Below are 17748 nucleotides of genomic sequence, written 5' to 3' on the forward strand. Positions count from 1 at the left end.
GGGATGCTCAAGAGGGCAGAATTAGAGGAGCGCAGATATCTCGGGGGGGTTGTGGGGCTGAAGGAGATTACAGAGATAAGAAGGGGCGAGGCCATGGAGGGATTTGAAAACAAGGATGAGAATTTTGAAATTGAGGCGCTGCTTAACTGGGAGCCAATGTAGGTCAGCGAACACAGGGGAGATGGGTGAACGGGGCTTGGTGCAAGTTAGGAAATGGGCACCAGAGTTTTGGATGACCTCAAGTTTACGTAGGATGGAATGAGTGAGTTGGAATAGTCAAGTCTAGAGGTAACAAAGGCAAGGATAAGGGTTTCAGCAGCGGATGAGCTGAGGCAAGGGCGGAGACTGGCGATGTTACGGAGGTGGAAATAGGCGGTCTTTGTTATGCTGCGGATATGTGGTCGGAAGCTAACTTCAGGGACAAATATGACACCAAGGTTCCGAACACAGGAATATAAAAAGGAAGAGAGTATAGAGGTATATAAAAAGGAAGAGAGTAGCTAAAGTAAATGTTGGTCCCTTAGAGGATGAGATTGGGGAATTAATAATGGGAAACAAGGAAATGGCAGAGACTTTGTACAAATATTTTGTATCGGTCTTCATGGTAGAAGACACTAAAAGCATCCCAATAATAGATAATCAAGGGGCTATAGGGAGGGGGGAACTTAAAACAATCACTATCATTAGAAAAAAAGTACTTGCTAAAATAATGGGACTAAAGGTGGACAAGTCCCCTGGACCTGATGGCCTGCATCCTAGTGTCTTAAAAGAAGTGGCTGCAGAGATAGTGTATGCATTGGTTGCGATCTACCAAAATTCCCTGGATTCTCGAGAGGTCCCAACGGATTGGAAAACCGCAAATGTAACGCCCCTATTTAAGAAAGGAGGGAGACAGAAAGCAGGAAACTATAGACCAGTTAGCCTAACATCTGTCATTGGGAAAATGCTGGAGTCCATTATTAAGGAAAGTAGTAGCAGGACATTTAGAAAATCATAATATAGTCAAGCAGAGTCAGCATGGTTTTATGAAAGGGAAATCATGTTTGACAAATTTGCTGGAGTTCTTTGAGGATATAACAAGCAGGGTGGATAAAGGGGAACCAGTAGATGTCGTGTATTTGGATTTCCAGAAGGCATTCAGTAAGGTGCCACATAAAAGGTTACTGCACAAGATAAGAGCTCGTGGGGTTGGGGGTAATTTATTAGCATTGATAGGGGATTGGCTAACTAACAGAAAACAGAGAGTCGGGATAAATGTGTCATTTTCAGTTTGGCAATCTGTAACTATTGGGGTGCCACAGGGATCAGTGCTGGGACCTCAGCTGTTTACAATCTATATTAATGATTTGGATGAAGGGACCGAGTATAATGTAGCCAAATTTGCTGATGATACAAAGATAGGTGGGAAAGCAAGTTGTGCAGAGGACACACAGAATCTGTGAGTCAGCGTAAATGCAGCAGAGTTTTGGATGAGCTCAAGCTTACAGACAGTGGAGGATGGGAGATTGGCTAGGAGAGCATTGGAATACTCGAGTCTGGAGGTAACAAAAGCATGGATGAGGGTTTCAGCAACAGATGGGCAAAGGCAGGGGCAAAGACAGGCGATATGACGGAGGTGGAAGTAGATGGTCTTCGTGATGGCAAAGATTTGGTGTCATGATATAAAGTACCATGGTTCTTTGACAATTTACACACAATAATCCGCTTCATGGGCCACTGGTACCAGTCCTGGGGAAAGAGGGAGCTGTTTCATTAGGACGGGCTCCACTTAAACCAGGCTGGAACCAGTGTCCTGGCAAATCGAATAACTAGGGCAGTAGACAGGGCTTTAAACTAATGAAGGGCGGGGGGTGGGGAGGATTCAGGAAAGAGTAAATTTAAAAGCAGCAAGAAAAATGTCAAGGCTCGAGAGCGGAGTTTTGGGTAAAAATAAGCAGAGTGGGTCAGGAAGGGACAGAGTGAATAACAAAGGTTATAGGGCATCAGTGACTAAAGTGACATCTGGGAAAAATAGAAAAATGTCAAAGCTAAAGGCACTTTATCTGAATGCGCAAGCATTCGCAACAAAATAGATGAATTAATAGCGCAGATAGAAATTAATAGGTTTGATGTAATAGCCATTATGGAGACGTGATTGCAAAGTGACTAAGTTTGGGAACTAAATATTTAACTTTTAGAAGAGATAGGCAAAATGGAAAAGGAGGAGGGGTAGCCCTGATAATAAAGGATGGGATAGAGACAGTAGAGAGAAAGGATCTTAGCTCCGAAAATCAAGAAGTAGAATCAGTTTGGGTGGAACTAAGAAACAGCAAGGGGCAGGAAACATTGGTGGGAGTTGTTTATAGGCCCCCAAACAGTAGTTGTAATGTAGGGCAGAGTATAAATCAGGAAATTAGAGGCGCATGTAACAAGGGTAATACAGTAATCATGGGGGACTTTAATCTACATATAGACTGGGCAAACCAAATTTGCAGTAATAGTGTGGAGGACGTGTTCAGGGAATGTATTCAAGATAGTTTTCTGGATCAATATGTTGAGGAACCAACTAGGGAACAGGCTATTTTGGATCTAGTATTGTGCAATAAGAAAGGGTTAATTAATAATCTAGTAGTAAAGGAGCCTTCAGGGAAGACTGACTATAATATGATAGAATTTTATATTGAGTTTGAAAATGATTTAGTTAAATCCGAAACTAGAGTCTTAAATCTAAACAAAGCAAACTACGTAGGTATGAGGGGCGAGTTGGCCCAGCTAGATTGGGAAATTACATTAAAAGGTATGATGGTAAATAAGCAATGGCTAGAATTTAAAGAATTAATACATAATTTACAACAAATATATATTCCTTTAAAGCACAAAAATCCTACAGGAAAAGTGGTCCAACCATGGTCCAACCGTGGCTAACAAGAGAAGTTAAAGATAGTATTAGAAAATGATAATACAGTCAAGCAGAGTCAACATGGTTTTATGAAGGGGAAATCATGTTTGACAAATTTGCTGGAGTTCTTTGAGGATGTAACGAGCAGGGTAGATAAAGGGGAACCAGTAGATGTAGTGTATTTGGATTTCCAGAAGGCATTCAATAAGGTGTCACATAAAAGGTTACTGCACAAGATAAGAGCTCATGGGGTTGGGGGTAATATATTAGCATGGATAGAGGATTGGCTAACTAACAGGAAACAGAGGGGTCGATTTTTAGTGTGCCGTGAGGCGGGCTTTTAGGCGTGCGGGGGGGGTAAAATCCTGAATTCGGGGGCCCCGACACCATCCCGCCCAAAACCTGCCTCCATGCCAGTTTCAAAGGAGGCGGGTACCCGCCCCGCACTGGGACCCACCGACCCGAGGCGGGAAGGGATTAGTGCCAATTAACTACCTGTTAACAGGTAGCTTACAGGCAGTTTTTTAGCCTAATCCCTATTTTGAAGGTTGTCGTGTGGGATTCCCGACGGCTCCAAACCACGCCAAGTTAGAGGAGTCGGGCCCTCGGGTTGAAGGACTTGGAAGGGTCGAGATGTCAGTGTTCAGGTGAGTGATGGGTGCATGAGTGCAAAGGTAAGTGTGTTTGGTGTGTCTAAAGTGTGTAAAGAAGCTTAAATTACCTGTACTTACATTTACAGCCTTCCTTCCTCTAGGTTTCAGGAGTCCATCATTTAGCCGACACAGAAAGCAGAACGGCTGCGATCTGTCAAAAGCGACAACCTGCAGCTTTCAGTGCTGGCGAGATTTCTAACTGAGTCTGCGTAGAAGGACTCAGGTTAGAAGTAAGACTGTCAGGCCTAGAAATTCGGTGGCGCCGCGTTTGGGGCGCCAAGCTCGCCTGGGCGCCGGAATTTGCGCTCCGGCCAGAGCCGCTTGCGCCCTCCCGATATTCAGTTGGAGTGCCCCAAGAGGGACTCGGGGCGCTGCTCAAGGCTCCCCGCGTCCCGCTTGGGGCGCTCAAACTGAATATCGCCGCGCTACGTGCCACAGCGCCACATGCTGTGGCACGGCGCGCTGCTGTACTGCAGGCCTTCCTCCCCTTCTTAAGGGGGAGGGGCCTGCACCAGCGCGATCACCGATCGCGAGTGCCAGCAAAAGAGCCCAACACCGAGGAGAAGTGCCGGGCTTTTGGGACACAACCGGCACTGCCCGGGGGGTGGATCAGGAGGCCAGGGAGGGTGGCGCGAGGAGGTGCTGGCAGGCGGCCACCGGAAAAAATGGCCGCCCCGCACCTCCACCTTAATTTGCGCCACTACCGCCACAGGTAGGCCCTGTGAACCGGTCGCGATTTGCGACCGGCGTTACAGAGGCGGGCGCGACCAAATATCACGATCGGGGCGGTAGCGGGGCGCTGCACACACCAATGACGTCATCGGTGGCGGCGCAGCGCTACAAGCTAACGCCGCCATTAGCGCCCCGCTAAATATCGCGGGAGGCGTGGCCATTGGTGCTAAAGCCACTGAGTGCCCTCTTTGGGCGCTAACTGGTGGCGCAGCCCACTGAATTTCTAGGCCTCAGTGTTTGACAGCTTCAAACAGCTGTGAAACACTGATATTTCATCTGTCAACACGTCTTCACAGATGAAATTTCAGTCTGTGACGTCACCTGTTGCCAGGTGACCCTTAATTGGCCTGCTGAGCCCGCTGGGCGGGCTCAACAAGGTAAATCAAGTGAAAATCACGTGGATTGGCCGCATCTCGATGGAGGCGGGACTACAACCCGAAAGTTGTAGACCCGCCTCCTTCCCGACTTCTGAATGAAAATCCAGCCCAGAGAGTCAGGATAAATGGGTCATTTTCAGGTTGGCAAACTGTAACTAGTGGGGTGCCACAGGGATCAGTGCTGGGGCCTCAGCTGTTTACAATCTATATTAATGACTTGGATGAAGGGACCGAGTGTAATGTAGCCAAATTTGCTGATGACACAAAGATAGGTGGGAAAGCAAGTTGTGAGGAGGACACACAGAATCTGCAAATGGATATAGATAGGTTAAGTGAGTAGGCAAAAAATTGACAGATGGAGTATAATGTGGGAAAATGTGAGGTTATCCACTTTGGTAGGAAAAATAAAAAAACAAATTATTATTTAGATGGAGGGAGACAACAAAATGCTGTGGTACAGAGGGATCTGGGGGTCCTTGTATATGAACAAAAAGTTAGCATGCAGGTACAGCAAGTAATTAGGAAGGCTAATGGAATGTTGGCCTTTATTGCAAGGGGGATGGAGTATAAAAGTAGGGAAGTCTTACTACAACTGTACAGGGCGTTGGTGAGACCACACCTGGAGTACTGCGTACAGTTTTGGTCTCCTTATTTAAGGAGGGATATACTTGCATTGGAGGCAGTTCAGAGAAGGTTCACGAGGTTGATTCCTGGGATGAAGGGGTTGTCTTATGAAGAAAGGTTGAGCAGGTTGGGCCTATACTCATTGGAGTTTAGAAGGATGAGAGGTGATCGTATTGAAACGTATAAGATTCTGAGGGGGATTGACAGGGTAGATGCAGAGAGGATGTTTCCCCTCGTGGGGGTATCTAGAACTAGGGGGCACAGTTTCAGAATAAGGGGTCGCCCATTTAAAACGGAGATGAGGAGGAATTTCTTATCTGAGGGTGGAGAATCTGTGGAATTCTCTGCCCCAGAGAGCTGTGGAGGCTGGGTCATTGAATATATTTAAGGTGGAGATGGACAGATTTTTGAATGATAAGGGAGTCAAGGGTTATGGGGAGTGGGCAGGGAAGTGGAGTTGAGGCCAAGATCAGATCAGCCATGATCTTATTGAATGGCGGAGCAGGCTCGAGGGGCCAAGTGGCCGACTCCTGCTCCTATTTCTTATGTTCTTATGTGAGTTGAGATGATCCTTTCCCATGTGAAATAATTATGCATCACAATATGTGGGTGATAGCTTGTGCCCATTCATATAACTAGAACATCTTCATCTCAAAGGCCCAAATTGGCCCAAAACTCAGATTCATTGCTCCGAATTCTTTTTAACCAGATAAATCTGAGTTAGTTCAGACTTTGCGTTCATTGGGCTAGAAATTCAGTTAGGGGCGCCCAGCTCGCCTGGGCGCCAGAATTACCGCTGCGCGCGGAGCCACTTGCGCCAGCGGGAAATTCAGTTTCAGCGCCCCAAGTGGAAGCCGGCCGCTAAACAAGGGTTTCGGCGCCCCGCTTGGGGCGCTGAAACCGAATATCGGCGTGTAAAGTGCCGCAGCGCCACCCGCTGCGGCACGGCAGCCTGCGGTACTGCAGGCCTTCCTCTCATTCTTAAGGGGGAGGTGCCTGCAACAGCGCGATCCCCGCTCGCGAGTGCCGGCAAATGAGCCCGGCACCAAGGAGAAGTGCCGGGCTCTCTGGAAACAGCCGGCAATGCCGCGGGGGGGGGGTGTAGGAGGCCGGGGAAGGAGGTGCGGGCAGGCGGCCGCCGAAAAAGCGGCCGGCCGCACCTCCACCTTAACTCGCCCCACTACCGGCACAGGTAGGCCCCGTGTACCGGTCGCTGTTTGCGGCCAGCGCGGGGGAGGCGGCAGCAACCAAATATGGCCAGCGGGGCAATAGCGGGGCGCTGCGCACACCGATGACGTCATCGGTGGCGGCGCAGCGCTAATGGCTAACGCCGCCATTAGCGCCCCGCTAAATATCGCGGTAGGTTTGCACAGTGGCGCAAAAGCCCTCTTTGGGCGCAAACTGGTGGCGCAGGCCACTGAATTTCTAGGCCATTGTCTTTCTCTAATATCTTTGTTTTTTTTGTGTGCTGTGTAATCAGGTACAGTAGTTGTAGAGGTTGTTCTACTGGATAATAATCCAAAAGGCCTAGACTAATAATGTGAGTTCAAATCCATTTGTTGAAAGGGTTCTCAAAAAACAGCCAAAGAAATGTATAAATCTTTAATTTTTGTGGTGCCGGGAGAAATGGTAATGCTCCTCCTGGCCCCCACAAACAAAATTCTGGTCCTTGCAATGCCCCCCCCCCCCCACCACCCCCCCCCGCAAGGCCCGACCTGCCGGCTAGCTCAATGTGGGAGCTTCCCAATCTCCCACCCTCCCGCAACCAACGAGGTGCAGCGAGCTGAGTGCCCGCTTGGCTCCTGCAGCTCCTCAGTGCCATTCAAATTGAGGTCCAGGACCAGAAATGGTTTGGGCCTACTTTATGGTGGAGGGGCGCAGCTACCTCACCGGCTCCACGGGCCCGAGTTCGGCCTCGATATTCCATAACTAGCAGTTTAACAGCTATTCGTACAGGGATAAACCTGGGAACAAATAGCCCGTCAGAAAATATTGTGGGGGTCGGGGCGTGTCTCAAAGAGGGGAGTGACGGAGAAGGGATGATTAATTGTTGAAAACACTTAAATCTAGCAGTTTAACGGTATTTTATTAACATATCAATTATTTATACCAATAATATTGCAGTGTTATTCAACGGCTATCAATCATGTTATAGTGAGACGGCAACAAACATTAATGTTCATGTATAGCAGATGAAATATTACTGGATATTTTATCAATTGTAATTTTGAATGAATAATCACAATATCAGGAATATTTTTAATCAATGATGATACTTTTTGAACAGGCTCTGCTATTTCTTTTATTCCTGCATTGTTCATTATATTGAAAGGTTTTACTGCAAAGTTTTGAACTGTATGAATAAGCACAAGTCATATCGCGCACATACATTTGTTTTCATTGCTGCACCAGGCCAGAGACTGACCCAATGGATGGACGGAGGATATACAACATAGTGTAGCGGATTATGGAACAGCAGCTCATTCATACCTTCCACGCCACAATACTTCAATTTCAGAAAGTATTCAATTAATCTCACCAAGGCATTTTGAAATACAGAAAGCTTTCGAAATAAATTACTTTGTTTTCCTGACAGTATCTGTTCATTTCCACAGTGCAAAGTATCTCTTCAAGGGGGGTAGAAGTTATGCTGCAACTATACAAAACCCTGGTTAGACCACACCTGGAGTACTGTGAGCAGTTCTGGGCACCACACCTTAGGAAGGATATATTGGCCTTGGAGGGAGTGCAGCAAAAATTCACCAGAATGTTACCTCTACTCCAAGGGTTAAATTACAAGGAATGATTACACAAACTCAGGTTGTATTCCCTGGAAATTAGAAGGTTAAGGGGCGATTTGATCGAAGTTTCAAGATATTAAGGGGAACTGATAGGGTAGATAGAGAGAAACTAGTTCTGCTGGTTGGGGAGTCTAGGACTGGGGGGCATAGCCTAAAAATTAGAGCCAGGAGTGCAATTGGGAAACACTTCTACACACAAAGGGTGGTAGAATTTTGGAACTCTCTTCCTCAAACGGCAGTTGATACTAGGTCAACTTAAATCGGAGATTGATAGATTTTTGTTAACCAAAGGTATTAAGGGATACGGGGCAAAGGCGGGTATATGGAGTTAGGTCACAGATCAGCCATGATCTCATTGAACGGTGGAACAGGCTCGAGGGGCTGAATGGCCTCCTCCTGTTCCTACGTTCGCAACTTTCCCTATTGTGAGGTAATGGTGCCAACAGTGGGCTGATCATTATAACACAGGTATCACCCACCATAACCCATTGCTGGGATCGACACACATAACTAAGACAGAAGAAGTTAGCAGAGTGCTAGGCGACTGCGTAACGTCGTTTTATTTTTTTTTTAAACTTACCCACGGGAGACATTTCAGGGATACTGGTCACATATGGACCATCCAGAAAACGTGGCTCATTGTCATTGATGTCTTGTATTTTCACAATAAACTCGGACAGGGGTTCGACGGGTTCGTTTGTTAACCGGTCGACAGCTTGCGCACGTAATGCGTAGTAGGCCTGCTCCTCGCGGTCCAGCCTTTTGGTAGCGTGAATGTCCCCTGTGCTCTCATCAATAATGAAGATGGAACCCGCACCTTCTCCTGAAAGGACGTACTTGACAGAACCATCTCCCCGGTCAACATCAGAGTGAAGCTGGCGGCAAATAAATTGCGAGATTAGACTCATTCGGTACGCACGTCAGTTAACACTGCAATTTTTAATTCATTCATGGGACGTGGGTATCACTGGCAAGGCCAGCATTTATTGCCCATCCCTAATGGTCCTTGAGGAGGTGGTGATGAGCTGCCTTCCAGAATTGCTGCAGTCCTTGTGGTGAAGGTCTTATTATAGTTTCCTGTAGTGATTTGATACAACTGAGTGGCTTGCTAGGCCATTTCAGAATCAACCACACTGTTGTGGGTCTGGAGTCGCGTATAGGCCAGACCGGGTAAGGGCGGCAGATTTCCTTCCTTAAAGAACATTAGTGAATCAGGTGGGTTTTTAATGACCCATTACTGATACTAGCTTTTAATTCCAGATTTAATTAATTAAATTTAAATTCCCCAGCTGCTTATGGTGGGATTTTGAACTCAGACCTTCAATCATTAGTCCAGATCTCTGGATTACTTGCCCAGTAACAGAATCACTATGCTACCGTACCCCAACTATGCTATTGTGTGCCGGTATTGCAAAGATGTTCTCACGCTGAAGCTCTATGTGCTCAACCTGTCACACAAACATATTGGGTAATGTAAACCAGTCATATGATTGTCAGACATGTTCTATGGCTTTCAATGGAAGTAACTGAGCATGAGGCAGCTTAAAGAAAGACTTGCATTTATGTAGCGCCTTTCACGGCCTCAGGACGTCCCAAAGTGCTTTACAGCCAATGAAGTACGTTTTGAAGTGAACTCATTGTTGTAATGCAGGAAATGCGGCAGCCAATTCCTGCACAGCAAGATCCCACAAACAGCATTATTTTGTTGTGCTCTGCATTAAATATTCAACATTTTTCCATAACCTAGTCAGCTTGAGAGGTGACCGTGAAGCTTAGGGTCAAGTCAATCTTTAGCCAATCTGTAGGAATCACGCCTCAGAAATGTAGAAAAGGGAGACCTGGCCATTATTTTCCCTTCAATTCCCCCCTCCCACCCCCCTCCCCCCCATACCGCCCTGAAGAACCAGCTAAAAATGAGACCTTCGGTCACTAGGTGGACCCTCCTCGCCTCAGAGAACCAGCTAAAACTGAGACCTTCGGTCATCAGGTGGACCCTCCTCACCTCAGAGAACCTGCTAAAACTGAGACCTTCGGTTACTAGGTGGACCCTCCTCACCTCAGAGAACCAGCTAAAACTGAGACCTTCAGTAACCAGGTGGACCCTCCTCACCTCAGAGAACCTGCTAAAACTGAGACCTTCGGTTACTAGGTGGACCCTCCTCACCTCAGAGAACCTGCTAAAACTGAGACCTTCGGTTACTAGGTGGACCCTCCTCACCTCAGAGAACCAGCTAAAACTGAGACCTTCAGTAACCAGGTGGACCCTCCTCACCTCAGAGAACCAGCTAAAACTGAGACCTTCAGTAACCAGGTGGACCCTCCTCACCTCAGAGAACCTGCTAAAACTGAGACCTTCGGTTACTAGGTGGACCCTCCTCACCTCAGAGAACCAGCTAAAACTGAGACCTTCAGTAACCAGGTGGACCCTCCTCACCTCAGAGAACCTGCTAAAACTGAGACCTTCAGTAACCAGGTGGACCCTCCTCACCTCAGAGAACCTGCTAAAACTGAGACCTTCGGTCACTAGGTGGACCCTCCTCACCTCAGAGAACCAGCTAAAACTGAGACCTTCGGTCACTAGGTGGACCCTCCTCGCCTCAAAAAACCAGCAAAAACTGAGACCTTCGGTTACGAGGTGGACCCTCCTCACCTCAGAGAACCAGTTAAAACTGAGACCTTCGGTCTCTATGTGGACGCTCCTCGCCTCAGAGAACCAGCTAAAACTGAGACCTTCGGACACTAGGTGGACCCTCCTCACCTCAGAGAACCAGCTAAAACTGAGACCTTCGGTCTCTAGGTGGACTACAAGTCTCTAACTTCAGAGGCCAACACTGCAGCTTCATAGATACCAACCTTTCCTTCCTATTATTAAATATATTTTCGACTACCATTGTTACTCTCCCCCTCCTTTTTCGTTAGTCCGCACTATGTGCCACCCCATGACCAAGAGGCTGGGCGAGGTGGCAACCTGCCCCCCGGCTTTCCTTGTGTTTCTACTCTGTAAACAAAGTAGAAGAGACTTGTGAAACGAACGAGGATAATTAGCTTTCTCTCCCTCCAGAAAATGCCTTTGATCTGTAACTAAGAACTTAATAACATAAGAATTAGGAGCAGAAGTCAGCCATTCGGCCCCTCGAGCCTGCTCCGCCATTCAATAAGATCATGGCTGATCTGATCTTGGCCTCAACTCCACCTTCCTGCCCGCTCCCCATAACCCTTGACTCCCCTGCTTTTCAAAATTCTGTCTATCTCAGCCTTGAATATATTCAATGACTCCGCCTCCACAGCTCTCTGGGGAAGAGAATTCCAAAGATTCACAACCCTCTGAGAGAGGAAATTCCTCCTCATCTCCGTCTTAAATGGGCGACCCCTTATCCTGAAACTATGCCCCCTAGTCCTAGATTCCCCCTCGAGGGGAAACATCCTCTCTGCATCTACCCTGTCAAGCCCCCTCAGAATCTTATATGTTTCAATAAGATCACCTCTCATTCTTCTAAACTCCAGTGAGTATAGGCCCAACCTGCTCAACCTTTCCTCATAAGACAACCCCTTCATCCCAGGAATCAACCTAGTGAACCTTCTCTGAACTATTCCTTGTGGCCTGAGCAACACTTACGGAGTATCATGGAGCCTGCAACTCACCATTTAGCGCTGTCATGTATTTCTACCTCACATCGCCAGACTTGCTCTACCCATCTATAAAAAGCCTCTCGGATAATCACTGTCAGTCTACCAGAACTTGTGCAAGTGGAATATTTTCGTTTTTAATTGTCAGCTTGAACATGTTGAATTATACTCTTTATCTTGTAAAAATAATTGCAATAAGCTGAGGGGTGCTGACAGATGCGGTAAAAGGAAAATTCACACAACTCAGGCACTTTAACATCTTGAGAAGAATGTTTGCTGTTTTATTAACAGTCTCATGTATCTCAAAAGGAACGCAACACAACCAGGTTTCAAACGAGCGGTGTGTGGATGAGTGCTGAACATTTCATCTTCACAACATCACTTTTATTCAATGATTTTTTTTCCCGATGTCAACCGTGAAACTTCATTGGGGGACAGGCCAGGCCTGATGACTGTCACAAGTCGGCTACAACCGCACTTGCAAAATCTGAATCAATATTTAATTACAGCGTGCCGTGGTCTCTGAGCTCATCGTCAATTTAGTCTAATAGGAGAGAAATGCCGGCCCTCCCATCCTGGCGATGCAGCTTTAAACTAACATTCAAACTCATCCTTAGCGGCTGTCGTTCTTTTATATGTAGCCAGAGAATCAGGTAGTGATATCTCCGATTGGTCAGGGGTTCTGGAGGAGGAATCTATCCCACTCTCCACAACGCGTCCATCTTGTACTGAGCAACTGATGAATTGGCAGGCTACGGGGAAAGTCTGAGGCCAAGAATGCCCCCGCCCCCCTTCCATTCAGCTGAAGGACGGTGACTGGATGGCATGGAAAGAGACAAAGAAATATATGGCAGGGGGATCGGGCATAGCGCACCAGCGGAGGACTGGCAAGGCGCTGCTCAGGGCCTTTCAGACTGGGGTGCAGCACCCTTGGCAAATAGCGGCACATTTGGAAAGTTTGGCTCGCAGGTTTATCTAGAAGCTCAATCTGCCAGTGATGACTATCGATGCAGGTGAATTTCCCATTCACAAATGGGCCTTGTTAAATACCAATACAATTCTTGCATCCCCTCCCCCATTTCCCAGCCCCTAAACTTGCTTTAAAATCTGTTCCTTTTCCTGCTTTTTTTCCCCAGTTCTGACGAAAGGTCTTCGACCTGAAACGTTAACTCCGTTTCTCTCTCCATGGATGCCGCCCTGGCCTGCTGAGTTTTTCCAGTGTTTTCTGTTGTTATTTCTTGTTCAATACCTGAAGGGGAAACATTTTACAGGGCTCTGGGGAAAGAGCAGGGGAGTGGGACTAATTGGGTCGCTCTACCAAAGAGCCGGCTGAGGCACGATGGGCCGAATGGCCTCCTTCGGTGCTGTATCATCCTATGATTCTGCGATTGTTACTTATCCTTCAGCACAGATATGATCTGAGATTTCCATTGTTGCCGTGATTGAAATCGCCCAGGCGACCGTCACTTCTGGGCCTTGGTCTATTCTAGAAGGCTCTTTTAGGGAACGTACCGAGGCCCATTTTAATTTTAAGGGCACAGCGGGTAGAGCATGTCCGCTGCCTGCCCATCGTTACCACCATGAGGCCTAAACCATTTTCAGACCCGGAGCCTTATCTATGTGATGACAGCGAGCTGCAGGTGCTAATCTGGCAGCTGGCTGATTGCGGAGGGTGGGAAATCAATCGGAGCCCAGTGGGGGGTAGTGGGTAAGCAATCCCAGGGGGCCTTGCATGGCCCGGCAGCAGGCTAGAGTTTCTTTTTTAAGATGGCCCCATGAAAATGAACATTAAAAATCATTTTTGAGCGGCCTGCAACAATCCCTGCTAAGGCCGCTCAGTGCCAGCACAACAACAACTTACATTTATATAGCTTCTTTAACGTAGTAAAACGTCCCAAGGCGGTTCACAGGAGCGATTATCAAACAAAACTTGACACCGAGCCACATAAGGAGATATTAGGACCGGTGTCCAAAAGCTTGGTCAAAGAGGTAGGTTTTAAGGAGTATCTTAAAGGAGGAAAGAGAGGCGGAGTGGTTTAGGGAGGGAATTCCAGAGCTTCGGGCCTTGGCATAGAAACATAGAAAAATAGAAAAATAGGAGCAGGAGTAGGCCATTCGGCCCTTTGAGCCTGCTCCACCATTCAATATGATCATGGCTGATCCTCTAGCTCAATACCATATTCCTGCTCTCTCCCCATACCCCTTGATGCCTTTTGTGTTTAGAAATCTATCCCCTTCTTAACTATATTCAGTGACTTGGCCTCCACAGCCTTCTGTGGTAGAGAATTCCACAGGTTCACCACCCTCTGAGTGAAGAAATTTCTCCTCATCTCAGTCCTAAATGTCCTACCCCTTATCCTGAGACTGTGACCCCTGGTTCTAGACCCCCCAGCCAGGGGAAACATCCTCCCTGCATCCAGTCTGTCTAGCCCTGTCAGAATTTTATAGGTTTCAATGAGATAATGAGATGGCAGCTGAAGGCACGGCCGCCAATGGTGGAGCGATGGGAATCGGGGATGCTCAAGGGGCCAGAATTGGAGGAGAGCGGAGATTTTGGAGTGTTGTAGGGGTGGAGGAGGTTACAGAGATAGGGAGGGGCGAGGCCATGGAGGGATTTGAAAACAAGGATGAGAATTTTAAAATTGATGCGTTGCCGGACCGGGAGCCCAAGTAGGTCAGTGAGCACAGAGGGTGATGGTTGAACAGGCAAAGTGTTAGCTAAAGTCTCACCTGCCAAATATTTGGAGCAAAACCAACTTTTACCAACAGGAATATCCTCATTTCCTCTGGTGGGGTGAGTCCAGAACAAGGGGGCATAACCTTAAAATTAGAGCCAGGCCATTCAGGGGTGATGTCAGGAAGCACTTATTCACACAAAGGGTAGTGGAAACCTGGAACTCTCCCCCAAAAAAGCTGTTGAGGCTGGTGGACAATTGAAAATTTCAAAACTGAGATTGATAGGTTTTTGTTAGACAAGGCTGTTAAGAGTTACGGAACTAAGGCGGGTCGATGGAGTTAAGATACAGATCAGCCATGATCTCAATGAATGGCGGCGCAGGCTCGAGGGGCTGAATGGCCTCCTCCTGTTCCTATGTTCCTAGAACTTGCTCAGAGCTTGATGGCCTGGGTCAATACATAATGGAATCAAAATACATTAGCTTTGTTAGAAGAGGATTATTAAAAGGTTTGCCTTAATTAAAGTTCATTTTGAGATCTTTATTGAATTTGGTCAAGATGTCAACACTTATAAGGCTAGATAGACATGATTGTCAGCGGTGCTATTGTACGAATATTTAACATGCTCACACCAAATTCCTTTCTCTGCTGTTTTTACGAAGCCATAATCCATTTAAAATACTTTGGTAATCACCTCCATTAAAATAATGGGCAGAGAACTTTGGTATGTTGTGATAAGATTCATATGATAACATCACCGACAGTAACATCCAGGTTATAGTAACCATTCAGTTACCATTTCTGCCCTTTTTTATTCCCCCACTTGACTATATATCTCCATGTATCCAAGAAGGAGGAAGTCCCAGGAAACAGGCAACTTTAATAGCAACCTCACCTCTGAGTCAGAAGGTTGTGAGTTCATAGTCCCACTCCAGAGACTTGAGCACAAAAATCCAGGCTGACACTCCCAGTGGAGTGCTGCACTGTCGGAGGTGCCGTCTTTCAGATGAGACGTTAAACTGAGGCCCCGCCTGCTCTTTCAGGTAAAAGATCCCATGGCGCTATTATAAGTTTCCACAATCAGGCAATTGTAGGCCTACTAATATTGAGGTGAAATATTCGGTGCTGGTATTTTAGTTCCTTCTTACCCCGAATTCTGCACCTGTGGGAGGTTCTGCATGTAGAGCTCCCCAAAACCCTTAGGAAGGATATATTGGCCTTGGAGGAAAGGCAGCGTAGGTTTACCAGAATTATACCCGGACTTCAAGGGATCACAGAAACCCCACAGTGCAGATAGAGGCCATTTCGGCCCATCGAGCCTGCACCGACACATATCCCACCCGATCCCCGTAACCCCTACACCAACACATATCCCACCCTATCCCCGTAACCCCACGTATTTAATCCCCCTAACACTAAGGGTCAATTTATCATAGCCAATCAACCTAACCCGCACATCTTTGGACTGTGGGAGGAAACCGGAGCACCCGGAGGAAACCCACGCAAACACGGGGAGAATGAGCAAACTCCACACAGACAGTCACCCGAGGCCGGATTCGAACCCGGGTCCCTGGCGCTGTGAGGCAACAGTGCTAACCACTATGCCACCGTGCTGCCCGTTAAGTTATGAGGAGAGATTACACAAACTAGGGTTGTATTCTCTGGAATTTATAAGGTTAAGGGGTGAGCTGATCAAAGTTTTCAAGATATTAAGGGGAACAGATAGATTGAAACTAATTCCACTGGTTGGCGATTCTGGGACTAGGGGGCATAATCTAAATATTAGAGCCAAACCTTTCAGGATTGAAATTAGGAAACACTTCTACACACAAAGGGTGGTAGAAGTTTGGAACTCTTTTCCACAAACAGCAATCGATGCTAGATCAATTGTTAATTTTAAATCTGAAATTGATATATTTTTGTTAACCAAAGCTATTAACGGATATGGGCCAAAGGCGGGTTTATGGAGTTAGGTCACAGATCAGCCATGATCTCATTGAATGGTGGAACAGGCTCGAGGGGCTGAATGGCCTCCTCCTGTTCCTATGTTCCTAAAATCATTACACCCAAGAGTGATAAACTAAGAATAATCTCTGGAGCTCACAATCGAACATCAGTCTCTAGGACCTGAGACAGAGCGTTAAAGTGTCCCTTAAACTCAGAGGAGAACCTAGAGGTTACAAATGAATACTTGGCAGCATTTGGAATTAGAACGCAGCATAGAACAAGCCTGGAATTTGTGTTACAGTGCCAATCAGCTCTGAAACACAAAAGCCTAGATTTTCCAATGGCTTTTATTGTAACACCAGTAACAACCCACTACTGGGCTAGTGTTCCCATGAAAATAAGGTCGGTCAGGCAGTCGAGACTACCTTTATAGGAGCTTTCTTACTATTACACATTGGGATGGAGGGTGACAAAATATGATGACACTGCAAAAACTGTCTATATATATATATATATATATATATAAATAAATATAATAGTGGAGTATTTTTGATCTTTTTTTTCTGGTGAATTTTATGTTAATTAAGGTGTAGGATGTTAGCGCTGGGAATAGAATATTTTCCCATACCAAGCAATCAGGTATTCCCAGGTTAGTACAATGTTCAACTCACAATCAATAGGCCCGAGTTTTTAAAAAAAAGAACTTGTATTTATACAGCATCTTCACCACCTCAGGAATCCCAAAACGTTTTACAGCCAATGAAATACTTTTTTGAAGTATAGTCACTGTTGTAATGTAGGAATCTCGACTTTAACTAACATTTGAACCTATCTACCCTCTCTGATCAGCTGGAAGAGTTACAAAGTATTACAAAGTATTTCCATGATGTGGAGATGCCGGTGTTGGACTGGGGTGGACAAATGTAGGAAGTCACACAACACCAGGTTACAGTCCAACAGCTTTATTTGAAATCACAAGCTCTCGGAGCGCTGCTCCTTCATCAGGTGACGAAGGAGCAGCGCTCTTAAAGTATTTCCAGCATGGAGACAGGCCATTCGGCCCAACTGGTCTATGCCGGTGTTCATGCTCCACACCAGCCTCCTCCCACCCTCCTTCATCTAACCCCATCAACATAACCTTCTATTCCTTTCTCCCATGTGTGCTTATCTAGCTTCCCCTTGAATGTTTATATGCTATTCACCTCAACCACTCCTTGTGGTAGCAAGTTCCACTTTGTACAATTCAATGGGGTGTGTTTGGTATACAACTTACACCTGTGCTGCCGTTACATTATACAGATATAATTCGTAGAGGTAGCCCGACATGCAAGAATCCATAAGAGCAATAACCATCTTATCCCCCTTGCCCCAAGCATTCTTCCTCCCTCCATGCTCTTCCCTTGCACCCCCCCCACCCCCCAAGATGCTAACTC

At 46.6% G+C, this 17748-nt stretch overlaps 1 protein-coding gene across 1 annotated transcript in view; it reads right to left on the reverse strand.

Annotated features, from left to right (window-relative positions):
- Positions 1-17748, reverse strand: part of cdh7a (cadherin 7a) — a 157806-nt gene that overhangs the window by 114680 nt on the left and 25378 nt on the right. The window contains exon 3 of the mRNA XM_085992296.1: positions 8646-8940. Within this exon, the coding sequence (XP_085848422.1) occupies positions 8646-8940 (295 nt within the window). The remainder of the gene's footprint in view (positions 1-8645; positions 8941-17748) is intronic.

Source organism: Somniosus microcephalus, chromosome 7 (genome assembly GCF_052327205.1).
Source record: "Somniosus microcephalus isolate GS21.2 chromosome 7, FLI_Smic_1.0, whole genome shotgun sequence".
In the NCBI taxonomy this organism is placed as follows: Eukaryota; Metazoa; Chordata; class Chondrichthyes; order Squaliformes; family Somniosidae; genus Somniosus; species Somniosus microcephalus.